This window comes from Ostrea edulis, chromosome 6 (assembly GCF_947568905.1).
Source record: "Ostrea edulis chromosome 6, xbOstEdul1.1, whole genome shotgun sequence".
In the NCBI taxonomy this organism is placed as follows: Eukaryota; Metazoa; Mollusca; class Bivalvia; order Ostreida; family Ostreidae; genus Ostrea; species Ostrea edulis.
In genome coordinates, this window is record NC_079169.1 from 52,771,736 (window position 1) to 52,796,067 (window position 24,332).

Here is a 24,332-nt window from a genome sequence, read left to right on the forward strand (position 1 = left end):
AAATAAGAAAATAAAATACACAATGAAGAATTTAATCTACACAATCATAAAGGTTAACAATTGCATTACTTCCTGAAGAAGTGACCCCAAGGATTGTAATTGTCAGGATGACCATCCCTTTGTCCAAAGTGTCCACTATCGCCATGCCCATGCTCTGAGTTATGACCATGCCCGGTGTGTTCATGATAAGTATGATGACCATACCCATATCCTCCATGGTCAAATATATGATGACCAAACTCTACATGAAGGGGGATGTTTTTGTGATGTGGTCCGTATCCTTGCTCGTAATTATAGACACACTTCACGGGACATTTGACGCCTTTGAACTCCTGATATTTGTACGTAACATGACAGTGCTGTGGATGCTTGCACTTGGGTTTGGGAGGACACTTGCATTTGATTCTGCAGGATAACGCACAGTGGAGACCATTAATGGTTTTGTGCATGAGAACTTTCTGGCAGATTCCAGGGTATCCCTTGTAAATGGGGATTTTCGGACATTTTGGCAATTTTGGACAGTTGCATTTGACCTTACAGTTAATGGGACAGATACGACCATTTATGTTCTTAAAGACAAAATTGTATTGACACAAACTTTTGTACCCAGGAGTTTTTGGTAAGTCCGGACATTTTGGTAAAGTGGGACAGAAGCATCCAATATTGCACTTTACAGGGCATCTGATGCCGTGTATATATTTATAGTGGTAGTCATAGGTACAGATATTCTTATACTTGGGGTAGGTTTTCATGGGTGGACATTTTGGTTTGGGGGGACAATGGCAAATCCTGTCGCACTTGTAAGCACAATTCCTACCCCCGATGGTTTTATACCTATATACATATTTACACAAGCGCCTGTTGGCCTTTCCAATTTTAGGGCATTTTGGGAATGGCGGGCAAGTGCATTTTACATCACATTTGACTGCACACTCTTTGTCGTGAATCTTTTTATATGTATATTTATATCGACAGAAGTCTTCAAGACCTTTATACTTTTGAAGTGAGGGGCATTTGGGGAAATTTGGACATCCGCATTCAGCTTCGCATTTAATGGGACAGAGGACCCCTTGGATATTCTGGTATTCGTACTTAGGACTGCAAGTCTCTTTGTTTTGCTCCAATATTTTTGGACATGTAGGAGCAGGAGGACAGTAACAGTCTACATTGCATCTTACAGGACAAAGTTGACCGTACACCTTCGCGAAAACATAGGTAGGGTGACATTGCTTTGCGATTGTGGAATTTGTAGGGAGTGGTGGACATTTTGGAACAGGTGGACAGCGGCATGTGACGTTACAGCTCACTGCACAGGTCAGACCATTGATCTTTTCGTACTTGTAGACGGGTTGACACAATCCCTGACCGAGTGGCGGACATCGTGGCATGGGAGGACAGCTACAGGTCGTGGAACACTTAACGGGGCACTTCTTCTTCCCAATCATCTTGTAGGTAATCTGGTTTACACACAGATTCCCGTACTTTGGATTCTGCTTAATGACGGGACATTTGGGATGTTTTGGACACAAACATATCAGTTTATACCTTACAGCACAAAGCAGGTGATTGATGTTGTCATATATATATCTGAGATGACAATTTTTGGGAATTACTTTTGGAAGTTTGGGTAAAGGTGGACAGTGGCAATCGATGGAACAATTGACTGCACATCGTTTTTTGTTAAACGCTTTGTATTGAACGTTGTGACGGCATAAATTCTTGTAGACTTTATGTTCTGGAAGTGGTGGACACTTCGGAAGTGGCGGACAACGACATTCCAATACACACTTAATGGGACAACTGAGACCTTGGTCTGGCTTGGAAAAGACGTACCTTGTTCTGCACAGGTGGTTTGAGTCCTCTTCGATTTGGGGACACTTGGGGAAAGGATTACAGCGACAAGTATTTGTACAGTTAACAGCGCACGTCAGACCATTGATTTCCTGATAACTATAGACCGGGGAACAGACACCATATTTAGGTTTCTTTAATGGAGGACAATTGGGAAGTGGGGGACATTGACATTTAATAGTGCATTTCACTGGGCAAGGGATTCCGTTTATTTTTGTACTTATAAAGATTCTTTGACAAAATTTCTTATATTTTCCATATTTAGTTAAAGATGGGCATTTCGGAATAGGTGGGCATTCGCATTTGTTTTCACATTTAACGGGGCACTTGTTTCCTTGTATTGTTTTGTAAGTATAATTAGGTTTACAGAATTTGGCGTATCGACCCTCGACTGGTTTGCATATTGGGGCTGGGGGACATCTACAGACCAACTGACATTTTATGGCACAAGTTTTGCCCTGAATTTCTTTATACGTGTACAGAGGTTTACAAAGTTTGGCCTTCTCTGGTTTCTGGGGTGGGCATTTTGGAAGTGGCGGGCACCTACATCTCAGCCGACACCTTACAGGGCATCTTAAACCATCGATGTGCGTATACGCATAAACGGGAGAGCACAGGTTTTCTTCCCCTTTGGGCGACTTTGGACATTTAGGAGCAGGAGAGCAGCCACATTGAATTTTACATTTGACAGGACATCGTATACCGAACCTCTTCTGGTATTCATACACAGGACGACATAACCTTTCTTTTGAAATAGGAGGGCATTGCGGCGGTGGGGGACAAAAGCATTTAGAAGTACATTTGACCGGACACTTTTTGCCATTGATCTTCTTGTATTGGTAAGTTCTCTGACAGTGTCGTCCCTTGTGTTTAGTTATACATGAGGGGCGTGGTGGACAAACACATACCGTTTTACATTTGATAGCGCAATTCTTCTTATTTATCTTTTTGTAGATGTATTTTTCGTAACACAGCTGACCGAATCCTTTCGTTTGCGGCGGTGTGGTACACTTCGGAAGTGGGGGACAGTGGCAGTCCAACACACATTTGACCGGGCACCGGTGACCTTTGATCGTGGTGTAGATATACCGTGGATGACACAACTTCCCGTGCGCTCCACTTGCAACCGGACATTTTGGAACAGGAGGAAAGGAGCACCTGTACTTACAGCGGACAGGACAAAGTTTTGCACCGACCTTCGTGAAGTGGTAGGATACCTTGCAGTAACTGTGTGGTTTTCTACAGACAGGGCGTGTGGGGCATTTACAGTCGTACAGGCACCCTACAGGGCAGACACCATTCTTGGTTTTCTCCAGTTTGTATTTAAGCTTGCAGTAAGGTTTTGGCCTTGCACAGTGTGGTGGCGCTGGACACTTATTTTCATATTCTGAGGAAATAATAAAAAGCATGTTAGATGACTAAAGGCAACATCTTAATATATTGATTGGTCGTCAGAACTTATATTTTATGATATGGATTGGTGACGAAGCATTGGCTTTGTCGTTTTCTCAAATTTGACAAACTGTTCTACAAAATGTGAAGTAAAGGAAGCAAGGACCGTAAAGTAATCTGTTTTGATCTTGGATTTTTGACTTACTGGAGCAGCAGACGGATAATGACATCCCTTTTATCGTCACACAGTCGTACCCACGGGGACAGGCGGATCCAGACGAACACTTGACAAGTGTCTGTCTTCTAGTTAAAAGTGGCGTTTTGACTTTACAGGGATTGAAAGCTGTCAAGGAAACAAAACAAATCTAAAGTTTGACCCCGACTTAACCTACTTCATCCCAACTTAATTTAAATCATTTTTAATTCGCCCTGTAGCTATGATATCTAAAGAGAGATGCTGGTAAAGATGCCACAGTGTTCCAATGTTACCATTCAAGGTGCGATTGATATATCGATGTTGTATACTGCAATTAGGCAAGTGTTGACGTTGGTGTTCGTGTTTTTACAACATATGTCAAGGTGCGTGGCCCTTATATTTCCACTACACCAACGAAAACTAGCGTACACTAAACTGATGAGTTCACAATATCAGTAGTTGTAGGCATTGTATTTATGAACATTTTATGCACTGTAACTGTGATAGGAAATTGTACACAAAGTAACTTGTATAGAATTTGCAGCACTGTTAGTCATGGATTGGAAAATATACATGCATGCAGTTTGTGTAGAATTTACTGAACAATTGGAAAATCAACAGAATTTGTAGAGAATTAAGTTCTTTATTACAGTTGATATGATTCACTTTGAAAATCTCTGAAGACGTACCTAAAGCACAGACCCCTTGGTAGCATACGGTTTTTTCCGGACAAGATCTAGAAAATCTACATTTGAGCTGCAGTCCATGTCTGTCGGTCAGGAATCCAAATGGTCCAGCGTATGGGTCGAAGGCATCTTGAATGAAATATTTCAGACTCGGATTTACATGTCTCAGGACTCGGACATTTTAAAACAAGCTAATCAGAGGAAAACTGTTTTTCGTAGCAATATACATGTAAATGTGTATGGAAATGATTACTCTGTAAATAAATAGAGGAATTACCGGTTTTCCATTTGGAATAATAGCAAATCCATATACAGATATGAAGGATGTTTATCCTCATCTTCTACTGGTCATCCAGCTGGACGAATGTTACGTTCAAATCCGGAACCGTTATTTGAACTGGAAATAAATCACAAGGACGGTATTGTCATTAAAATGATTATATCTATGTGGACTGGAAGCTTGGCTTTCCTAGAGAAGTTTTACAATCGCAGTATTTCACTTACTTGCCAAAATGGCTACACTTTCCGTTAGTTCGATAAAGTGACGGTCAATGATATGTTCTAAACTGGTGTACAACCTGTAGCATGCAGTACATGGATTTGTGAACTCATGTACGAAATACAGTGTAGGACTCAGGATAAGTCGTAATTATGCATAAATGAAAAGAATTGTATATGTTTATTGTACGATGTGTTATTGATTCTGACCAGATTATATTTAAACGATCGTGGTAAGGTAGTCTAAAATGCATATCAGAAAGTATATTTATATATGTGTATATACGAATCATAAAGGGGTTATAATGAGATTGATCACAGTTCGTTATCTTCACCTTTCATACTAAACAATTGCGTAAAATATACATGCATTTAAGAAATAAGTCAAATCTGATTCGTCTTTTAAATTTACACAATATTTCTTCTATGGAAACTCTGTGAAATGTTGTTTCATTTCTGTATTGATATCTAACGAAATATGTCGGTTGATGAAAAAATTGCATAATGAATTGTACATACTGGAAAATAAGTTTAAAGCTACTGTATCAATGCTGGACTTCAACAAACCTAATAAAAATACTTACAAAGATACATCGCAGGATCCAGTGTGTACCAACCCCCACAAAACTGTTGTGAAGGAAAAACTTTAAACGTACCGTGCCACAACACATGCAAAAAGTGATAAAATAAATAAATAAATGTTATTTGGTAAATACATACATACAAACATACATTAATACCAAGGATAACCAATGAAAGCTCGAAAGCTTATTTCCAATGGGGTCCTTTGATGCACGGATGTTTGTACTAGGGGGTCATTTATGTGGGAGGAAACTGGAGTACCTGGAGGAAACTCACGTGTCTGAGCGGGCAACCGTCACATACAACCACTGCCGATCACGGGGATCGAACTCGGGTCGCAGCGGTGAGAAGCGGGAGCGCTACCTCTACATTACCCGGGCATCCTATGATGTAAATCAAATGTAGATTCTCTAAATTTTTGATGGACTTTTAGTAAATTTGAAAGCATTAAACTTTTCATAAATCAACAACATCAAATTGAACCCCATTAAAAACTTAAAAAATTCTCTAAGTAATAGAAAAATGAAAGAAATAACGATGAAAGATTATCAGAGGAAATTCGGTTTATGTTATATCCTGTTGGGTTTGGCGATGTTTATTAGTACTGCTTTACGAACAAACACATTGTGACAAATAAAGACAAAATCTGAAATGAATCAAAATCTGAATGTACTCAAATGAACTAGAAATTACAAGATTTTTTTTTAGCTTAAATTAAAAAGGGCGTGGCCTTGAAATGACCTTGACAAAAAAAGAAGATTCGTGACTTGCCATTTCTCAAAAAAAAAAAAAAAAAAGAAAGTTTGTAAGAAAAGCAAAAATGGAATGTATATAAGCCCTTATCAAAAATAGGAGAGGAAATTGTGACGGGTAAAAATGTTGTCTTCAAGATGTTGATTTTGTGGAAATTGCAAATGGATATCATTCTTAAGTAATGCAGAAAGCGATATATACACACATTGGTAGAGTTAATTGTTAGAATGGACCCCCCCCCCCTTTTCTCTTTAGGTTTATATGCATACATTGACACATATTCTGAAAATATGGCTGAAGCATAATTCTTGTTGACCTTTTTTTAAAAGTATGAAATTAGAACAAATCAGATATGGGATAAATAGATTGTAAATCACCCACATGAAATTGCAGCGGCAAATATACGTGAATTGTGAAATGGTCATTTCATGTACTGATCTCCTATATTCAAATTGTGGCAACTGCAATTTTTCTTGTCAAAACTTCAATCATGAAAAAGTGAAAATAACAAATAATGATCTATTTCATAAATCCTATAAAGAATACAAAACTGATAGTAGGGCAAAAACGGATCCCTGGACACACCAAATGTGGAATCAGGTGCCTGGAAGGGGTAAGCATCCCCTGTTGACCGTCTTGAGCTCTCTATCATTATCAGGTAAATGGAGTAATTCGTAGTCAAAATCAGTATGTAAAGAACTGTGTAACAAAAATTTGCAAAATCTGACGAAACTGTTGAAAACCCCTGAAACATCAACTTATTTGTCGGTATTCTGTCTCGATTTTAAAAACTGATCTTACGCAAAACAAGCTCTTGCGTATCGAATCAGTTGAGAGGCATAACTACCATATGCAGGGGAAAATGGAATGTTGCTACACAATTATGGGAAGTTGACGACGGAGAAGCTGAAGTTCTCTCGTTTGTCATAAAGTTGTGTTATTAGTTTGCCGTTGACATCCATGCCCAGCAAAACACCCAAACACGGAGATGTAAAATACTCCGTGTTATCTCCCTTTTCGAGATTGAATGGTAAGTTTATCGTTGGTTTATATTGAATTTTAGATAGACTAATGAATGATTAGAGAGAGTATGAAAAGAAAAGCAACGCCATAATGTAAAAAGAAGGCTTCTGCCTTAAAATGAAACCCAATGTCTGTATTTCATCATCGATTACGTTTTGTTTATTCGGTATAATTGTGTGCCCGAAAGTCGTTCTACATATTCAGAATTTTGTGCACTTGCTATCTGTTTTCAATGTCAATATTTTTCATTGTTCGGAATGGTGTGTATTTACTGTATGTGTTTACCCTCAATTCCGAATTGTGAGTCCTCGACATTTATGTTTAATTATCATATTCTCTCTCCATCTATTAATTTTATCATTATTCGATATTGTGTACATTTTATATCTTTGTTTAACAGTTATAGCCCTTTGCACACAAATCAAATTCTGCGCTTTTCATTTGACTTCAGCTTACGTTTAAGATATCTATACGAACTTTATGATTGGCTCGCCTTTACACGTGTTAAGATCCTCTATAAAATGTATTCGGGGACCAGTAGGGTACTTCTCCATCATTGTGTTTTCCTGCTATATTCATTTTTATTAAACTCGTCGGGATCCGAGTTAGAATAGATCCTCAGTACACCCTGCTTGTCGTAAGAGACGACTAAATGGGGCAGTCTTTCGGATGAGATTGCAAAAACCGAGGTGCCGTGTCACAGCAGGTGTGGCACGATAAAGATCCCTCCCTGCTGAATGACCATAAGCGCCGAGCATAGGCCTAGATTTTGCAGCCCTTCATCGCGGCAGTGGTGACGACTCCATAAGAGTGAAATATTCTCGAGAGGGACGTTAAACAATCATTTTTATTATATACCCATAAATGTTTCGTTTTTTGATACTGTTGATTTCACAGAGTGTGATCCGGTTTTCCGATTCACTAAACTGTGGTTTTCTGATTCCATATCAGTATCCCCAGAAACTGATGGCGTTACAATGCATCAACGCAACGGGTTTTTTTTTGTGGAAAATATCGCCGCGTCACAAACAAGATTGCGTACACAAAATATAATTTCATTGTATGTCTGTGTTTTTGATGATTTATATTACATTTATTATCTTATAAATATGATTTAAAAATAAATAAAGGGGTATATAATAAATTTATCATTACTGCAGTAACTTGATCCGAAGAGTTGGATCACATCTCATTGAGAGGCACGGATCATCAGATCAAACTCGATGATTCGCGTCTTGTGTGATCTGATGATCCGTGCCTGTCAACTTCACGTGATCCGAAGAGTTACTGTAGTAATAGTATATATCTATCATCAATAATTTCTTCCTATCGTATATCCCCGATATATTCATGTCTATCATCAATGCTTTCTTCATTATCGTATTCATGTTTATTATCCATGATAAAAAGTGAAGATAACGAACAGCAATGAATTTCATAAATCTCATAAAGAATATGAAATTCATACTAGGGCAAACACGGACCCCTCGACACAACAGAGGTGGGAGCAGGTGCCCAGGAGGAGTTAGTATCCCATGTTGACCGGTCACAGCAGCCGTAGCCCTCTATCTTGATCAGGTAAACGAAATAATCTGAAGTCAATCAGTGTATGAAGATTAAATTTAAAGAATGACCTAACAATTGGTATGAAAAACGTCAGACGGTTGTATTTGCAAATTAGATCGATTATAATGACCATAGAATTTGCGAAATGCTGACTTCAAAGGATACTTTTGAAACCCCTGTACCATGAACTCATTCGTACGTAGCCTGCCTCGATTAAAAGATTGAGCATACACAGAACATACTTTCGCGTATCGAATCGGTTAAGAGACAGAAGCACCAAATGCAGGTGATAATGGAATATTGCTACATAAATATGGAGAACCGGTAATTGTCCTGTTTGTTATAAAGTTGAGCTGTTAGTTTGCCGTTAACATCCATGTTCAATAAAATATCCAAATATGAAGCAGATATGGAAGACTCTGTAGTGTCATATTTAGAGTGCACTGGTTCGAATCAACATATGCATGAAAATGAGTATTGTAAATAGATAAACGTCGTCGACATGTCTAACTTTTGAGTTGAAGGTCACAACAAGAAATGTTTTCGTGTATAAGCTTTTGAATAAATGATGCCTCATAAGAATATAGAAACGAAATAACGTCTTCATTATCATGTTTCCCTAACATATCTATGTTTCACATTAAAAGATGGAGATAACGAACAGTGATCAATCTCATAATTCCTATAAAAATACAAAACCAAGAGTAGGGTAAACACGGACCCCTGGACACATCAGAGGTGGAATCAGGTGCTTAGGAGGAGTAAGTATCCCTGTTGATCGGTCACACCCGCAGTGGGCTTTACATTCCGTTAAGGTAAACAGAGTAACCCGTATGCAAATCAGTGTGTAAATATCGAAGATATTTTCAGTATCCTGTTTCTCATTTATCATAAATGATTTCTTTATTATATTGTTTCTCCGATATATTCACCAATGACTTCTTCATTAGCGTTATATTTCCTTAAAACGTTTTATTTATTATCAATGTTAATGTCATATGTATTTGCTTGGAATTGTTTTTTTTTTTTATAATCTGTATTTACTATCAATGTTTCATTCATCTTCATGTTTTGGGATATCTGTATTCCAATAGCAATGCTTTCATTAAAATGTTTTTCATCGATCTTCATTATTGTGTTGACTAGATATCTAAATTTATTGATATATCATTTCAAAATTAAGGATTATCTCCCTCATGCATAGCTCTTATCCTTGGACGAATTTGGCTCCACTTTTTTGACACGCTATTTTTGGCTATATTTAGCTCTAAAGCTTCATAGTTATTTCGGATTTCAAACATTTCGGTTGAGCATCACTGAAGAGACATTATTTGTCGAAATGCGCATCTGGTGCATCAAAATTGGTACCGTACAAGTTTTACATAAAGATGTTAATGATATGTTTCATTATTGTTTTGCTGGGTATCTGTAGTCATTTTTGTCGTAGATCTTTATTATTATCCTTTTTCCTGGATTTTTATATATTCTTTTGTGTGAAAGGTGAAGATAACGAACAGTGATCAATCTCATAACTCCTATGAGGAATACAAAATAGGGAGTTTGGCAAACACGGACCCCTGAATATACCAAAGACGAGATCAGGTGCCTAGGAGGAGTAAGCATTCCCTATCGACCGGTCACACCCGCCGTGAGCCGTAAATCTTGATCAGGTAAACGGAGCAATCCGCAGTCAAAATTCGTGTGCCAAGAACGACTTAACAATCGGTATGAAACACGTCAGACAGCATTTGATTCAATGATAGGTTGTATTGGCAAACTAGATTGTTATAACGACCATAGAATTTGTGAAATGCTGACTTTAAACGAAACTGTTGAAACTCCTGTACCATCAACTTGTTTGTCAGTAGTCTGCCTCGATTTAAAAACTGATCATACGCATAACAAGCTCTTGCTTATCGAATCATTTGAGAGATGTAAACACCATATGCAGGTGATAATAGAACATTGCTACATAAAGATGGGAAGTTGCCGACGGAGAAGCTGAAATAACCCCGTTTGTCATAAAGTTGAGTTGTTATTTTGCTATAAGTGCTTTATGGATTTGCGATCAATGATTTCCATGTTTTCTATCAATGCTTTTATGCTTAATATCAATGATGTTATACATTTATTGCATGATAGTGAGCGGGGAGATATGAAGATTTATTCACCCAAGAAAAATCATATTCCCAGACGGCAATGCCGGAGAGGAAAATGATTTTTCTTGGGTGAATGAATATTAATATCTCCCTTACTACCGGTATCATGCAACAAATTGTTTATCATACCGAATCAAAGCAAGATACAAAAATGCATTTTGCAGTCCGCTCATTTATACGTTGTATGTACCAGAGATCGCCCCAACGGTAAAATCGCGCCTTCAACGTTTTAGGTACAAACAACGAATTACAGTGATATGATAACCAGTTTTTGCATTTCCATTCTCCTTGAATGCTGTTTTGCTTGTTAATTTTTGTATCAATTAAAATCAGGCGATTTAACTCTATATCAGAGACCCGTATATTTTGTGACGTTACAATAAACTACGTCTACCTTGACGTAAAATTTATGGAAAATGCACGAAGCTGCCGAAGGGGTGAAATGTGATGGAGAGATAAGATGTTTAAAAGGGAGATATGAAGTTTCATCATCCCTGGTACGTGACTGTCTAGACCAATCAGACGCGTTACGTAGAATTTTCATACTGAGGTACATTAATTTTGTTGATCAATCATCTGTGTGTACTATCTATTCTTGTGTTTAATATAAATGATTTCTGAGTTTGATAGCCAGATTTGTGTGTTTTCTATTTATGTGTTACCATCAATGTATTCTTTATAACTAGAAGGGTTGATGTGACGGGAAATAACTCCTTGCTTGTGCCAGTATGATATTTATAGCAATTATCCTGGCTATGTATAAAACATAAAATGATCATCAAACTGAATATAGTATTATCAGTTATCTTCACTGCCTGTTTTAATGCTTGCTGTGTTTTGTGTCAATGATGGTATACGAAAGATAAACAGCACCAAGTGTAAAATAATTAGGTATCACCCTTTTCGACTTAAAATTGTCAGAAATGTTAGTCAAAACAAAATAAGGGGCTAGATCAAAAGTTCTATGTCGGATAAAAATCTAACTTCAAATAGTTAGGGGGAGGGTGTGTAAAAACTTCTGCAAGTTTCTGTCATCCGACATCCATTGCACTTTAGTGGAAAAAGACAAATGACAATCAAAAATCACATAATAGTATTACATTCTAATGAACATTTAATAGTTTTAATGTACACGTTCATTTGTTAATAAACAGCAGAAAAGAAATACAGAGAGTTATTTATACTCGTATATACTTACTTGTTAATCTATTATTTTCAACATTCATCATATTTATTTATAAGTGGGAGGGGGTCTTGGTGAAAACTATACGAATTTATTTTTTGTCAGACATTGAACTTTTGATCTCGCCCCTAAGTAAGGCCTTATTATCTGTCAAAAACTCACAATTGGCCAAATATCTGGAAATCTGGCAAAATTGAAGTTGCCTGTTTGACCATAAGCAAACAAAATCAAATCATCTCCAATGCTACATGTATGCAAAATCTGAACATTTGATCCTTTTAAAAGAAGTTGCAGAAAAAATAACGCTATAGCCTAAATTTCAAATTCTGAATTAATTTTAATCTTTAGCACTACATAAATCAACAATACACGAGTACAGTCACATGACATGCAAACTCGGCTTTATTTCTTGTATCCATGGGCACAGTCATAGGCGCAGTCTACCGGGCATTTCTTGCCGTGGATGATTCTGTAGATATATCTGGCCTCGCAGTGAGGATGTTCCGTACAATGCGGGGGTGGGGGGCACTTACAGGAATATTTACATCCCACCTGGCACCTGTTGTAGCCTATCTTAACGTACTTGTACCGGACTGTGCAGTACTCGTCAGGAGGTGGGCAACTGTGCTTAGGTGGGCATTTGCAGTCTAGCTTACATTTAATTGGACATCTCCGTCCATTGACGTATTTGTACTTGAAGACCTGTCGGCAAAGACCAGTGTATTTCCTGTATCTAGGGATGGGAGGACATTTCGGTGATGGGGGACAGTAACATTTCTGGTCACATTTTACTGGACAGGTCAAACCATGGATTTTCTTGTATTTGTAGACTGGCACACACAGATTCTTGTAACCTGGGTACACCTTCATCTTTGGACACTGAGGTTTGGGAGGGCAGTGACAAACTCTGACACACTTCACGGCGCAAGTCTTGCCAAATATGGTCTTATACTTGTAAACAGGTTTGCAGAGATTTCCATACTCTTTATAGTTCTCGCATTTGGGCAAAGGTGGACACGTGCATGATACATCACAGGCGATGGCGCATTTCTTATTATGGATCATTTTGTACTTGTACACAGGGTGACACAAGGCACCATAGTTCTGGTATTTCTCCAAGGGTGGACATACTGGGGGTGGGGGACAATGGCAAACAGCCTCACACTTAATGGGACAAGACAGGGGTCCGATTTGTTTGTAGGAAAATTTTGGTGTACATAGGTGTTTGTTGGTTTCCAAAATCTCTGGACAAGAAGGAGGGGGTGGACAAAAACAGTTCGGGACACACTGAACCGGGCATCGATTTCCATAGATACGTTTGTAAATGATCTTAGGTTTGCAGTATGTGGAGGAACCAGCATATACGGGCATAGGAGGACATTTTGGAACTGGAGGACATCTGCATTTAATGTTACACTTGACGGCGCAGGTCAGACCGTTAAGGATCTTGTATTCATAAGTGGGCTGACATAGCTTTTTGTTGACCACTGGACATTTGGGGAATGGCGGACAGTGACATTTTGTGATGCACTTAACAGGGCATTTCTGATAGTGATATACCTTGTATACGAACTGCCTTGAACAGAGCTGTCCATACTCAGAGTGATATTGAGCTGGTTTACATCGAGGCGGTTTTGGACATTTACACTTAAGTTTACAATCCACAGCACAGACGAGACCATTGATTGATTTGTAAGAATAGACAGGGTGACAAGTTTTAGCGTATTTTTTTGGACACTGAGGGAGAGGGGGACATCGACATTTAAGGTCACAAGCAACGGCACATCTTTTTCCGTGATAGGATTTGTATTCAATCACGTGGTAACAAAGGTTTTTGTAGTTGCCATAGGCTGGAGGAAGGGCAGGACATTCAGGCAAGGGAGGGCAGCGACACTCAACAATACACTTGTATGGACAGGTGATTCCGTATTTTGGCTTAGTAAATAGATATCGTGCTCTACAAAGGTGTGTATTTTCTTTGTAGATGTTGGGGCATTTTGGCTTTGGATTACAGGAACATCTCTCCACGCATTTGACGGCGCAGAGTTCCCCATGGATTTCTTGATACGTATAGTGAGGCTTGCAAACTCCATGCTGGAGATACTTCATCTTAGGACAGTCAGGGAGAGGTGGACATTTGCACTTAATTGAACAAGAGACGGGACAAACTTTACCGTGAATAGATTTAGACTTGTAAACTCTCTGGCACAGGTATGAGTACTGACCATACTTGGCCAGGGATGGACATCTTGGGATAGAAGGACATTTACATTTATAATCACAGCTGACTGGACATTTGTTCCCGTGGATTATCTTGTATTTGTAGTACGGTTTGCAGATTCCAGCGTACCCTCGATACTTCCTGCGACACTTCGGGGCTGGAGGACAGCGACAAATATTCTGACAGGCCACGGCACATCTCTTTCCATGGATGTCTTTGTATTTGAAGACTGGGCGGCAGAGGGCTTTGTATCCACTGGTATAAATGTTCGACGGGCACTTTGGAAAAGGTGGACACCTGCACTTGAGGTCGCACCTGATGGGGCACTTCTTACCATAGAAAGTTTTATAAGTATAGACGGGTGAGCAGTAATTTTCATAGTTAGCATAAGCCTTTGGACACTTGGGTTCTGGGGGACATCCACACTGGATCTTACATTTGACCGGGCAGCGCTTTCCGTGACGCATCTCATACTCGTAAACATGACGACACACATCGTTGTACTGGCTGGAGTACTTCAGTGTCGGGCAGGTGGGAGGTGGAGGACAGAAACATTTGGACACACAGCTGACAGGGCACTTCCTGCCGTTGATACGTTTGTAGGTATAAATTCTAGGGCAGTATCTCAGATATCCACGGTATTTAACCTCACATTTAGGAGCGGGTGGACATGCGCAGATCGTCTTACATTTCACCGCACATCTTTTGTTGTGGATATATTTATAGATGTAGCGTCGGTAACACAGTTGGCCATTCTTGCCGTATGCCGGTGGATATGCAGGGCACTTGGGGAATGGTGGACAGCTACATTCAAGGTTACACTTGGTGGGGCAGCGTCGTCCGCTGATCATGGCGTATGTGTACTTAGGGTGGCACAAGTTTCCATACTCTCCGACATAGGTTGGACATTTTGGGACGGGTGGGAACCGGCAGTTGAATTTACATCTGACCATGCATCGCTTTCCACCGTAGATCGTGATATATCTGTAGGAAACAGAACAATACCTGTGTGGTGGCTTACAGACTGGGCGTTTGGGACAGGAACATTTGTAGTTGCATCCAAACGGGCAGAGTCCGTATTTTGTGTATTTCATCTTGGGTTTGACGACGCAATACGGCCTTCTCTTACAGTGCATGGGAGGACATTTGTTTTTCTTTCCTGAAAAAGAATTCTAGACTATTTAATTTCTAATATGAAAATCATGAAAGTGACAGCTGTTTTATACGTTTGAGAGAAATTGTAACTGAAATTCCCTTTCAGAAATGTGATAGAAAGCTCCAAGTGTTATTAATCACACGGTTGTTCAAATCCTAAGTGGATGAGATATGCTGAAGACATTACCATATATAATGAATATTCCAATATAATTCTAATCTATGATTTTGACCCACCTGGACAACAGACTCCCACAGCCCCGGTGGTTGTACACTTATAACCATATGGACAGGAGTAGGCTTTGGAACACTTGAAAAGTCCGCCACTTCTGGTCACATAAGGGGTACTTACTTTACAGGGGTTCTGAGCTATTCAAAACACAAAAGTGCTTCAGTTTCAATACACAGAGAAGAATGGCTGGTGTGGAAAAACACACCAATTCTAAACAGATGTATAATATACATTATTTTATGAAAATGAAGTCTTTTTCGGGCTCGAGCAATTAAAGGCCTTGTTTCTGAATTGGAAGACAACACCATGACATCTTGTAATGCTTCTTTTGAATCAGTGTTCATGAAAGCATCAATATCAATGTAAATATTTCTTCGACACGACCTCCCACGAAAACAACGACATCAATGTATAATATTCGGTTACCACAAGACGATACACCCAAGATACCCCCGACAATGGATTGTTGTTACATACCAGCACAGCAGATTCCCTTGCTACACACAAATCCATCAGGACAACCGTTCCTGTTTCTACACCGCACGGTCAGTCCGTAGCGGTCAGTCAGGGCGCCATATTTACACGCATTCCGGGATTCTGAAATAGACAATAGTTACATCTGAGATATAGTTAGGACAGTCAGAGCGCCATATTTACACGCATACCGGGATTCTGAAATAGACAATAGTTACATCTGAGATATAGTTAGGACAGTCAGGGCGCCATATTTACACGCATTCCGGGATTCTGAAATAGACAATAGTTACATCTGAGATATAGTTAGGACAGTCAGAGCGCCATATTTACACGCATACCGGGATTCTGAAATAGACAATAGTTACATCTGAGATATAGTTAGGACAGTCAGGGCGCCATATTTACACGCATACCGGGATTCTGAAAAAGACAATAGTTATATCTGAGATATAGTTGGGACTATCAGAGCGCCATATTTACACATAATGAAATTCCGAAATAGAGGAGGTTTAGTTCAGACTGTCAAAGCGTCATGTTTACACACATACCGGGATTCTGAAATAGACAATAGTTAAATCTTGTTTCCAAGGATGCTGTTTTTAAAAATTAATTTCATTTTATTTGTTGTTTTGTCTTTTTTCGAAATGTCACAAGTTATGACTGGACTAAATTCTATGTATTTGATAGAAACATACTAATAAACGACAAATAAATATTTTTGTACCACTATGTCGAGAAAATTTTGACAAAGTTTAAGCTAAAATCTATGCACGAAGAATTAGGATGCAGGATACCGGTAAATCTGTACTTATTCTGTTTAAATATTCTATATTTTATGTACGAATTAATAGGATACCGGTAAATCTGTATTTATCCTGTTTAAATGATCTATATTTCAGCAGAAATGTCCACTTCTGCTGAAGATTGTATAGTCTAAAAAAAAAAACCATTGACGAAGTACTCATGGGAATATACAACGCTCAGTAACCTAACAACACATCACCAATTTTACCTGCCACTCCCACAAAGACTGCCAGGGCGAGGATAGCTCCCAGGGTCCTCATTTTGCCATTCTAGCAAATCTCCTCCCGGTGACCGTTTTTATAACCCCAGCAATCAATCGTGTATTTGATTACGTTGTAGAACAGGGAAACTGTGGGATTTTTACTTGTCCGTGGTATATACGATTAGATATTCTTTCAACTGTACTACACAGATGGGGATGTTGAGACCTTGTTAGACCGATTAATAGGGACTGGAAACAACGTATAGGTAATGGAGCAAGAACTGCAATGTAAACTATATTTACACAGAATCTGGTAATGAGATTTGTAGCAGGTAATGTTAACTTGTGGAGTTAGATTAATATCAAATCCAGGAAAGAGAAATTTCATGGAAAATTGTTATTGCAGAAACCGTATATGTGGGGAATTTCAAACTTTTTGGTGGAATATTAACATATTACAATGAGAAATGACTTTTAAGAAATGTTCATTTCAAATCGAAATCTATATACACGAGTCGAAGGTTGTGCTGTTCTGGTGCAATTTAAAGGGTTTTATTTTATTACGTGTAAGTTGTTAAAAAAAGGAAAAGGACAACAAAATAGGCCTATTTAATAAATATTATTTGCCAAAAGCATATCATGTTCGTCTCAAGGCCAAATTCGTTATGTTGTGGTTAATGTCATTCATCCTTTGTGTTTGCGTTTTAGAAGATATTACAGAGTGATAATCATGTACTTTAAAGAATAAACATGGTAGGATAACTGTTTTGCTTTCAATATTAACAGTTCCCAATCACTCCTAAAACTCTCTTGTAATCAGTTACACATAAGGGGGTCGGATATGAAAATTGATGCACAATTCTAAACGAAAACGAGAATTTTGCCAGCCGTCAACTCGATGATGAGGGACTGTAACATAAAGCACCTTAAATGACCAGGTCATTCTGACAACCTCAAGGATCACCGATTAACGATTGCTGGTACGTAGAAGCTGACGACATTGGGACACCGTTTAATCCGGAGAAAATAATTCATTTTACAATTTTCAGCCCATTTGGCTCAGTAGTCTGAAATGGTTCCCATATCATAGAGATTCATAGTAGAAAAACAATTATCTGCACGCTCATTGACTAAATCATCACCTCCTCAAATTCTATAAGGCATGATATATAATATGTACACATGTTACCAGTCACTTACAAATCTTCCTACATTGCGTCAATCGGCTTCAACATCCTTATATAGTAAAACACGCTTATAACGAACACCCTTAAAACGAATTCGCGCTTATTGCGAAGTGATATTTATTCCCCTATGAAAGCAATAACGAAAAATCAATATATGCACCCAGGGGTGCATGAGCCGAGTTGCATGGGATACATTTTAAAGTCAGGAATGATGTGGCATATTTATAATTGTGAAGAACTAATTTCAGTTTTAAACTTTTCGAGTCACTGTCCAGAAACCATATTTGTCTAAAGTTTTCAATCTATTTTCGGTCACTGTGACCTTGACCTTTAACTTTTTTCCTCCAAAATCAATAGGGGCCTGCATTTTGTAACTATATAAGGTAATCCTTTGAAAGTTTTCAATTTCAAAATCTTTTTGTACATATCCTCCACTCTCCAACCATATAAGATTTCTCGGGTGTGTTATTCCCCCTGAAGACATTTGTCAATGGTGATACAAGTACGTTGTTCCTGGATTTCATTGGTTGTCAACCATCATTACTATCTATCGTTCCTCCTTATAAATGTATGTATAGGTAAGGACTAGAGAAGTAAAGAAGTGGATCGAAATTTTTAAAGTAAAATACATTTAAGCATATACTTTGTAAAACATAAATCTAAAACAAAATTAATCTTCTTAACCCAAAAATCACACATTACGTATACCTTCTTGTTTGTTCTATAAAGCATTTTTGTCGTTAATTCAATGTTACTATACGTTGTGCATGTATGCATGCATATGTTCATTAAAAACAGCGACGGTAATAATTCACATTATGTACATTTGTATATAACGATTGACTTTGAATGTGTAGTTACATGCATGTTTCATCTGTATAGAGAAATTTCTACCACACTAACCGATGGTATCGTTATTTTCCTCGCACCTGTTGGCCTTGAGCCTCTGACGATGGTGGTCAGTTTTGACAGTCTTCACGATATCGCAGTGCATTACTCAGCTTGGGGAATCCCCTTGGTAGATCCAGGAACTAGGTCACCTACAGAAAATGTATACTTGTTTACCATGCACATACTATGCACATTTTCTTGCTTTGATAACTTTCAATCAAGAAACCCAGTGGTTTCATTCTTTCTCACAATACACTCGGACTGCGGATCAAACTCTGAATGGTATTTGTGTCCGAGGTTAGGACACTTGATTTTTTAAAAACAAACAATGGTTTGATATAAATGCTTATATATTGGGTGGGGTTTTTTTTTGGCTTAGTTTGGATTCGATAAGGACAAATAAAATTCCTTTTTAAATTTTCTATGCATATGATGTTCAAAAGTTGAACTACATCACCCTCCCTATCTGCCTCTACATATTTCCTCACTTTTTAGGCTTCTTGAGGAATCATGAAAATAAGCTATATTCCATACGGTAAATTGTATTCATTTTACTTACAGAATTTTCATTTTTTGAAAAAAAAACTTTGTTCGTAGCAAATGACGACGTTTAGATCCAAATGCCCCGTAAAGCAGCTATGATTGTAGTTGCGTCGGAAATCACTGTTCAGAATACGTTTGAAATATGAATGTCATCGAATGCACATCTATACCAATATCAAGGAATGTATTTCTGAATTTCATGACAGAAATCCTTTAAGTGTTTACACCAAACGCCCGATGTCAGATAAAAAACCAAACACTTCGTTCATGCAGGGTTTTTTTCCAACATGATTGAATACATGGTCTGCATATGATGACATCCCTCAGATAAATAGGCGGAATGGCACCGATAGGGGACATGTATTGTCTCTGAAATACTCCCAGAATGCTTGTATTATCTGACATTCATCTTTCAAGAAATATTTATACATATTATGTAGGTTTATGATGTTACGATCGCAACATCTAGTACGCTGCCCCACAAGTCATAATGTCATCTTTATATCATTTTATTATGCCCCATGTATTTATCTATTAATCAATATATTTTATGTTTTATTCGATATATCCTTGTGAACTCGAAACCAAAGACACCACAGAGTCGTTCACTTCTGCTTCATACTTAGATATTTTATTGAAAGTAGATATTAACGGCAAAACTAACAACTCAACTTTATGACAAACGGAATGATTTTAGCTTCTCCATCGTCAACTTTCCTTATTTATGTAGCAATGTTCCATTATCACCTGCACATGGTGTTCAGGATATAAGGCTCACAGCGGGTGTGACCGGTCGACAGGGAATGCTTACTCCTCCTAGGCACCCGATGTCACCTCTGGTGTGCCAAATGGGTCTGTGTTTGCCCAACTATCTATTTTGTATTGCTTATAGGAGTTATGAGATTGATCACTGTTCGTTATCTTCACCTTTCATATAAAAATCTAATCTTTATGATATCTTTATATGTTGAGTTTTATGGTTTTGAAATCTGTATTTACTATTATATGCATATATGTTTTTATCAACTATTTTGTATAGTTACGAGTTCAGTGATGCGTAAAGCAGTTGGCAGTATTTAGCTCGATGCCTAATCAATATTCAGGAGGGTCACGTGTCGTCTGACGTAACACTGAAAACGATAAGTGCAAATTTTTCTTTATGTTTGAAATGTACAAAATATTAAAAGCTAACTGTAAATTTTCTTAAAATATTTTGACTTTACGTAACATGAATGTATATGTTTCCATAATCAAGCGCCTTAAAGGAGGTGAGATTAATCATGTTTTTGTTGTCATTACTAAGGGAAATGACGGTCGCGCGTCATTTAATTGTCTTACAACGCTGGCAACTTCCCATATCCTTAATAATGGAAACAAATGCACACTTCATTGTTTACATACCAGTCAAAATTTAACAAATGAACACTTTATTGTTTACATATCAGTCAAAATTTAACAAATCCACACTTTATTGTTTACATATCAGTCAAAATTTAACAAATCCACACATCATTGTTTACATATCAGTCAAAATTCAATAAAAATATACATTGCTGTTCTCCACGAGAATTTAGATTGGATGGGTGTAACCTTCACCTGCTGGTGGTAAAATTACAGCAGATTAGGTTTGTTATCTTATCATATGTCCGTCCTTAAATTTCCCGCCAAAGTTGTTGTCAGCCATGCTATGTTGCCGTGCACGTGGTTTTAAATCATGTTTGTTCTCCAGTCAATTTAATTACTCCTTATGCAATAATGATATCACTACGGACACTCTTGTTGGACATTTTGTATTCAGGGTAAGTCGCCATGACAGTGACAGATCCGGAAATAGATGACAAAGTGCAGTAACGAACTACATGTACTGCCTTATAAGGAATTATTGCCTGCTGTATAAAACTATTGACTACTCTCTCTCACAATAAGTATTAAACTACTAGTATTTACTACTCCCTCACAATGGGTATGAAATTATTGACTACTCACTCACAATAAGTATCACAGTATTGACTACCCCCTCACAATAAATATTAAACTATTAACTACTCCCTTACAATGAGTATCAAACTATTGACTACTCATCACTCACAATAAATATTAAACTATTAACTTCTCCCTCACAATGAGTATCAAACTATTGACTACTCCCTCACAATAAATATTAAATTATTGACTACTCCCTCACAATAAGCATCAAACTATTGACTACTCCCTCACAATGAGTATCAAAATATTGACTACTCCCTCACGATAAAAGTATCAAACTTGGCGCACTTGTTTCATCGCCCGGGTCAAGCCGGTTGATACTTCCGGAAGCGGGTAAGTAACTTGTTTCAAGTATTTTTAAGCCGCCGGTCGACCGAAAAGTAGCCCGGATCGCCCGATAAATTTAGAGCGGGCACATGGAAAACAATATGGCGAAAAATAGAGATAAACATTTTCTGCTCGTTATTCATCCATTTTTCATTCATTAAAAGAGTTTAAATTTCAATTAGCATAAAGTAGTGAGGTAAGAGGTAAGTTTATTGACATTTTCGTTTCCGAATGCTGGATGATACGATCAACACCGCTTCTCTGTGGGAGTTACAGCCCAGTCTGCAGTGTTTGTGAGCAAAATGTTTGAATATAAAACTGATTATCAATTATGATTTTTAAACTTACATGGGTTAAATTTTATGAAATCTGTTTTGCAGATGTTCTTTGAAAAATACATAATTTTTGTTTTTACATTTTGATATATATTCGGCCGATTTCCCACTCGTTTCGCAAGACAAACCGGGTCACAATGTCATGTGATAAACGTGAACCGGGTCGTCGCCCGGATTTCTGAAACAAGTGCGCCCAGTGACGTTCAGCGTGTCTGTTCGTACGAAGAACATATTTGTGGTCTGTAATGGCATCACTGATCAAAGGACCCTCACGCAAGGACCAGCTATGGAAAAAACCACAACAGATCTGGAAAGGAACAACCAATAAAATCCGCTCATGTTGAAATGACCCCCCCCCCCCCCCCCAAAAAAAATAAATAACCATGACGATTACAGACTCTGAAAGGGCTACTTGTACAGACCTTGAAATGGCTACTTGTACAGATCCTAAAAGGGCTACTTGTAGCTATTATGGGTGAAGAAAATGATTAACAGCACATATTTGAATTATGCGACGGCATGCAATCTAAAATTACCTTAATATTATGTATTTATATACATATATATGTTTTCCACATACAGGGCTTTCAATTGATAACGTAAAATATTTAAAAAATTCCAGCATCGCTTTCATAACGAAACAGTAAGTTGACCCCAAACTACATCAACAAATACTGAATATTTGGTTGTCGAAGAGTAGAGATCTTAATGGATTGGCGAATCCAACATTTCCCATTTTTTATCATGCAAATAACACCATCTGACGTTCTGCACAAACAAATACTGAACATATCTTAGATCTAACACACTGTCTGGGAAATCCCCGGGTATTCCGACCCATAACTGATCCCTCTGTGCCCAGGATTAACAAAAACACGCACCCAAGCGTCACCAAATTCACTGCGTAGCTTAACAATTCTAATTGCATTCAGACTGATTCACAATTTTAATTTCATTTACACTGCTTCACAATTTTAATTAAATTTAAACTGATTCATAATTTTGATTTCATTTACACTGCTTCACAATTTTAATTTCATTTACACTGCTTCACAATTTCAATTACACTGCTTCACAATTGTAAAAAGTTGAATAACATGCATTGTAAGAGCTTATTCTGAGGTGAACGTAAGCCTATGTTGTATTGTATTGTTCACTGACCAAGAACCATACAGTTCATAGGTATAAAGTATATACAACAACAAACCATACAATGAAATAGTAACAGAACATAATATATCATACTGATGCACATAGACAAGATAGATACTGAGGATAATCTTATAACAACTGAGATCTAATAGATGAACATTTATATAGGTATTTACCAAGTTTACATAATTCCGTAATATTTCCAGTTGATAATAGTTGGACAAGCTTGAAAGTGGAGGGGTGTTTATAACAATATTTCTTTAAATACTGTTTTCTACAATCATTATAAAAATGACATACTAATATAAAATGATATTCATCTTCAATACCCTCTTAACATAATTTACATTTTCTTTCATTTCTTGGAATATTGTTAAATCTACCTTGTTCAATTTCTAATCTATGTGAGAATAATCGGTATTTACTAATTTTTTGAACATACATATTTGGAGCAGATTTTGTAAGATACAAATGTAATTTAAAACCTTCATTGACATATTTATATAAGTTACATTTTGGCGACGTCTCAAAACCACTATTAATTTCTTGTACATGTATAAACACATCTTGTGGTCTTTGTTTTACTTCAGATAAAAATTTGTTTTCATTTATATCATAAGTACAATTCCATACATATCCAAATCCTAAAGAATATAATAAATGTCGTAACGTAACTAGAAGAAAAGAAAAAGTAATCTTCAGAGCTGTGTTTACCTTGCCTGTAATTGATGTGTACATATAATATGTATATAAATAAGACACCATACACATGTATCTATATAAAACTAGTATGTATATTAATATGTTAATTGATGTATACATATAAAAACATCATATATCTATATAACACTAGTCTACGTATTAATATTTAATATTCCACGCATTATTTAAGATATTTTCACGACAACAGAACCGCTTGTCGCCGCTCGGT

At 37.5% G+C, this 24,332-nt stretch overlaps 2 protein-coding genes across 2 annotated transcripts; both read right to left on the reverse strand.

Annotated features, from left to right (window-relative positions):
• Positions 1 to 65: 65 nt before the first annotated feature.
• Positions 66 to 8,740, reverse strand: LOC125647242 (balbiani ring protein 3-like). The gene is made up of 5 exons (XM_056141929.1): positions 8,730 to 8,740; positions 4,630 to 4,703; positions 4,129 to 4,254; positions 3,410 to 3,586; positions 66 to 3,133 (listed from the first exon to the last, which is right to left on the reverse strand). Exons 1-5 carry the CDS (start codon positions 8,738 to 8,740, stop codon positions 66 to 68), a joined length of 3,456 nt encoding a protein of 1,151 aa, XP_055997904.1.
• A 3,494-nt stretch (positions 8,741 to 12,234) lies between these two features.
• Positions 12,235 to 17,038, reverse strand: LOC125647243 (uncharacterized). The gene is made up of 4 exons (XM_048873935.2): positions 16,987 to 17,038; positions 15,975 to 16,100; positions 15,503 to 15,634; positions 12,235 to 15,269 (listed from the first exon to the last, which is right to left on the reverse strand). Exons 1-4 carry the CDS (start codon positions 17,036 to 17,038, stop codon positions 12,292 to 12,294), a joined length of 3,288 nt encoding a protein of 1,095 aa, XP_048729892.2. The 3' UTR covers positions 12,235 to 12,291.
• Between the last annotated feature and the right edge of the window lie 7,294 nt (positions 17,039 to 24,332).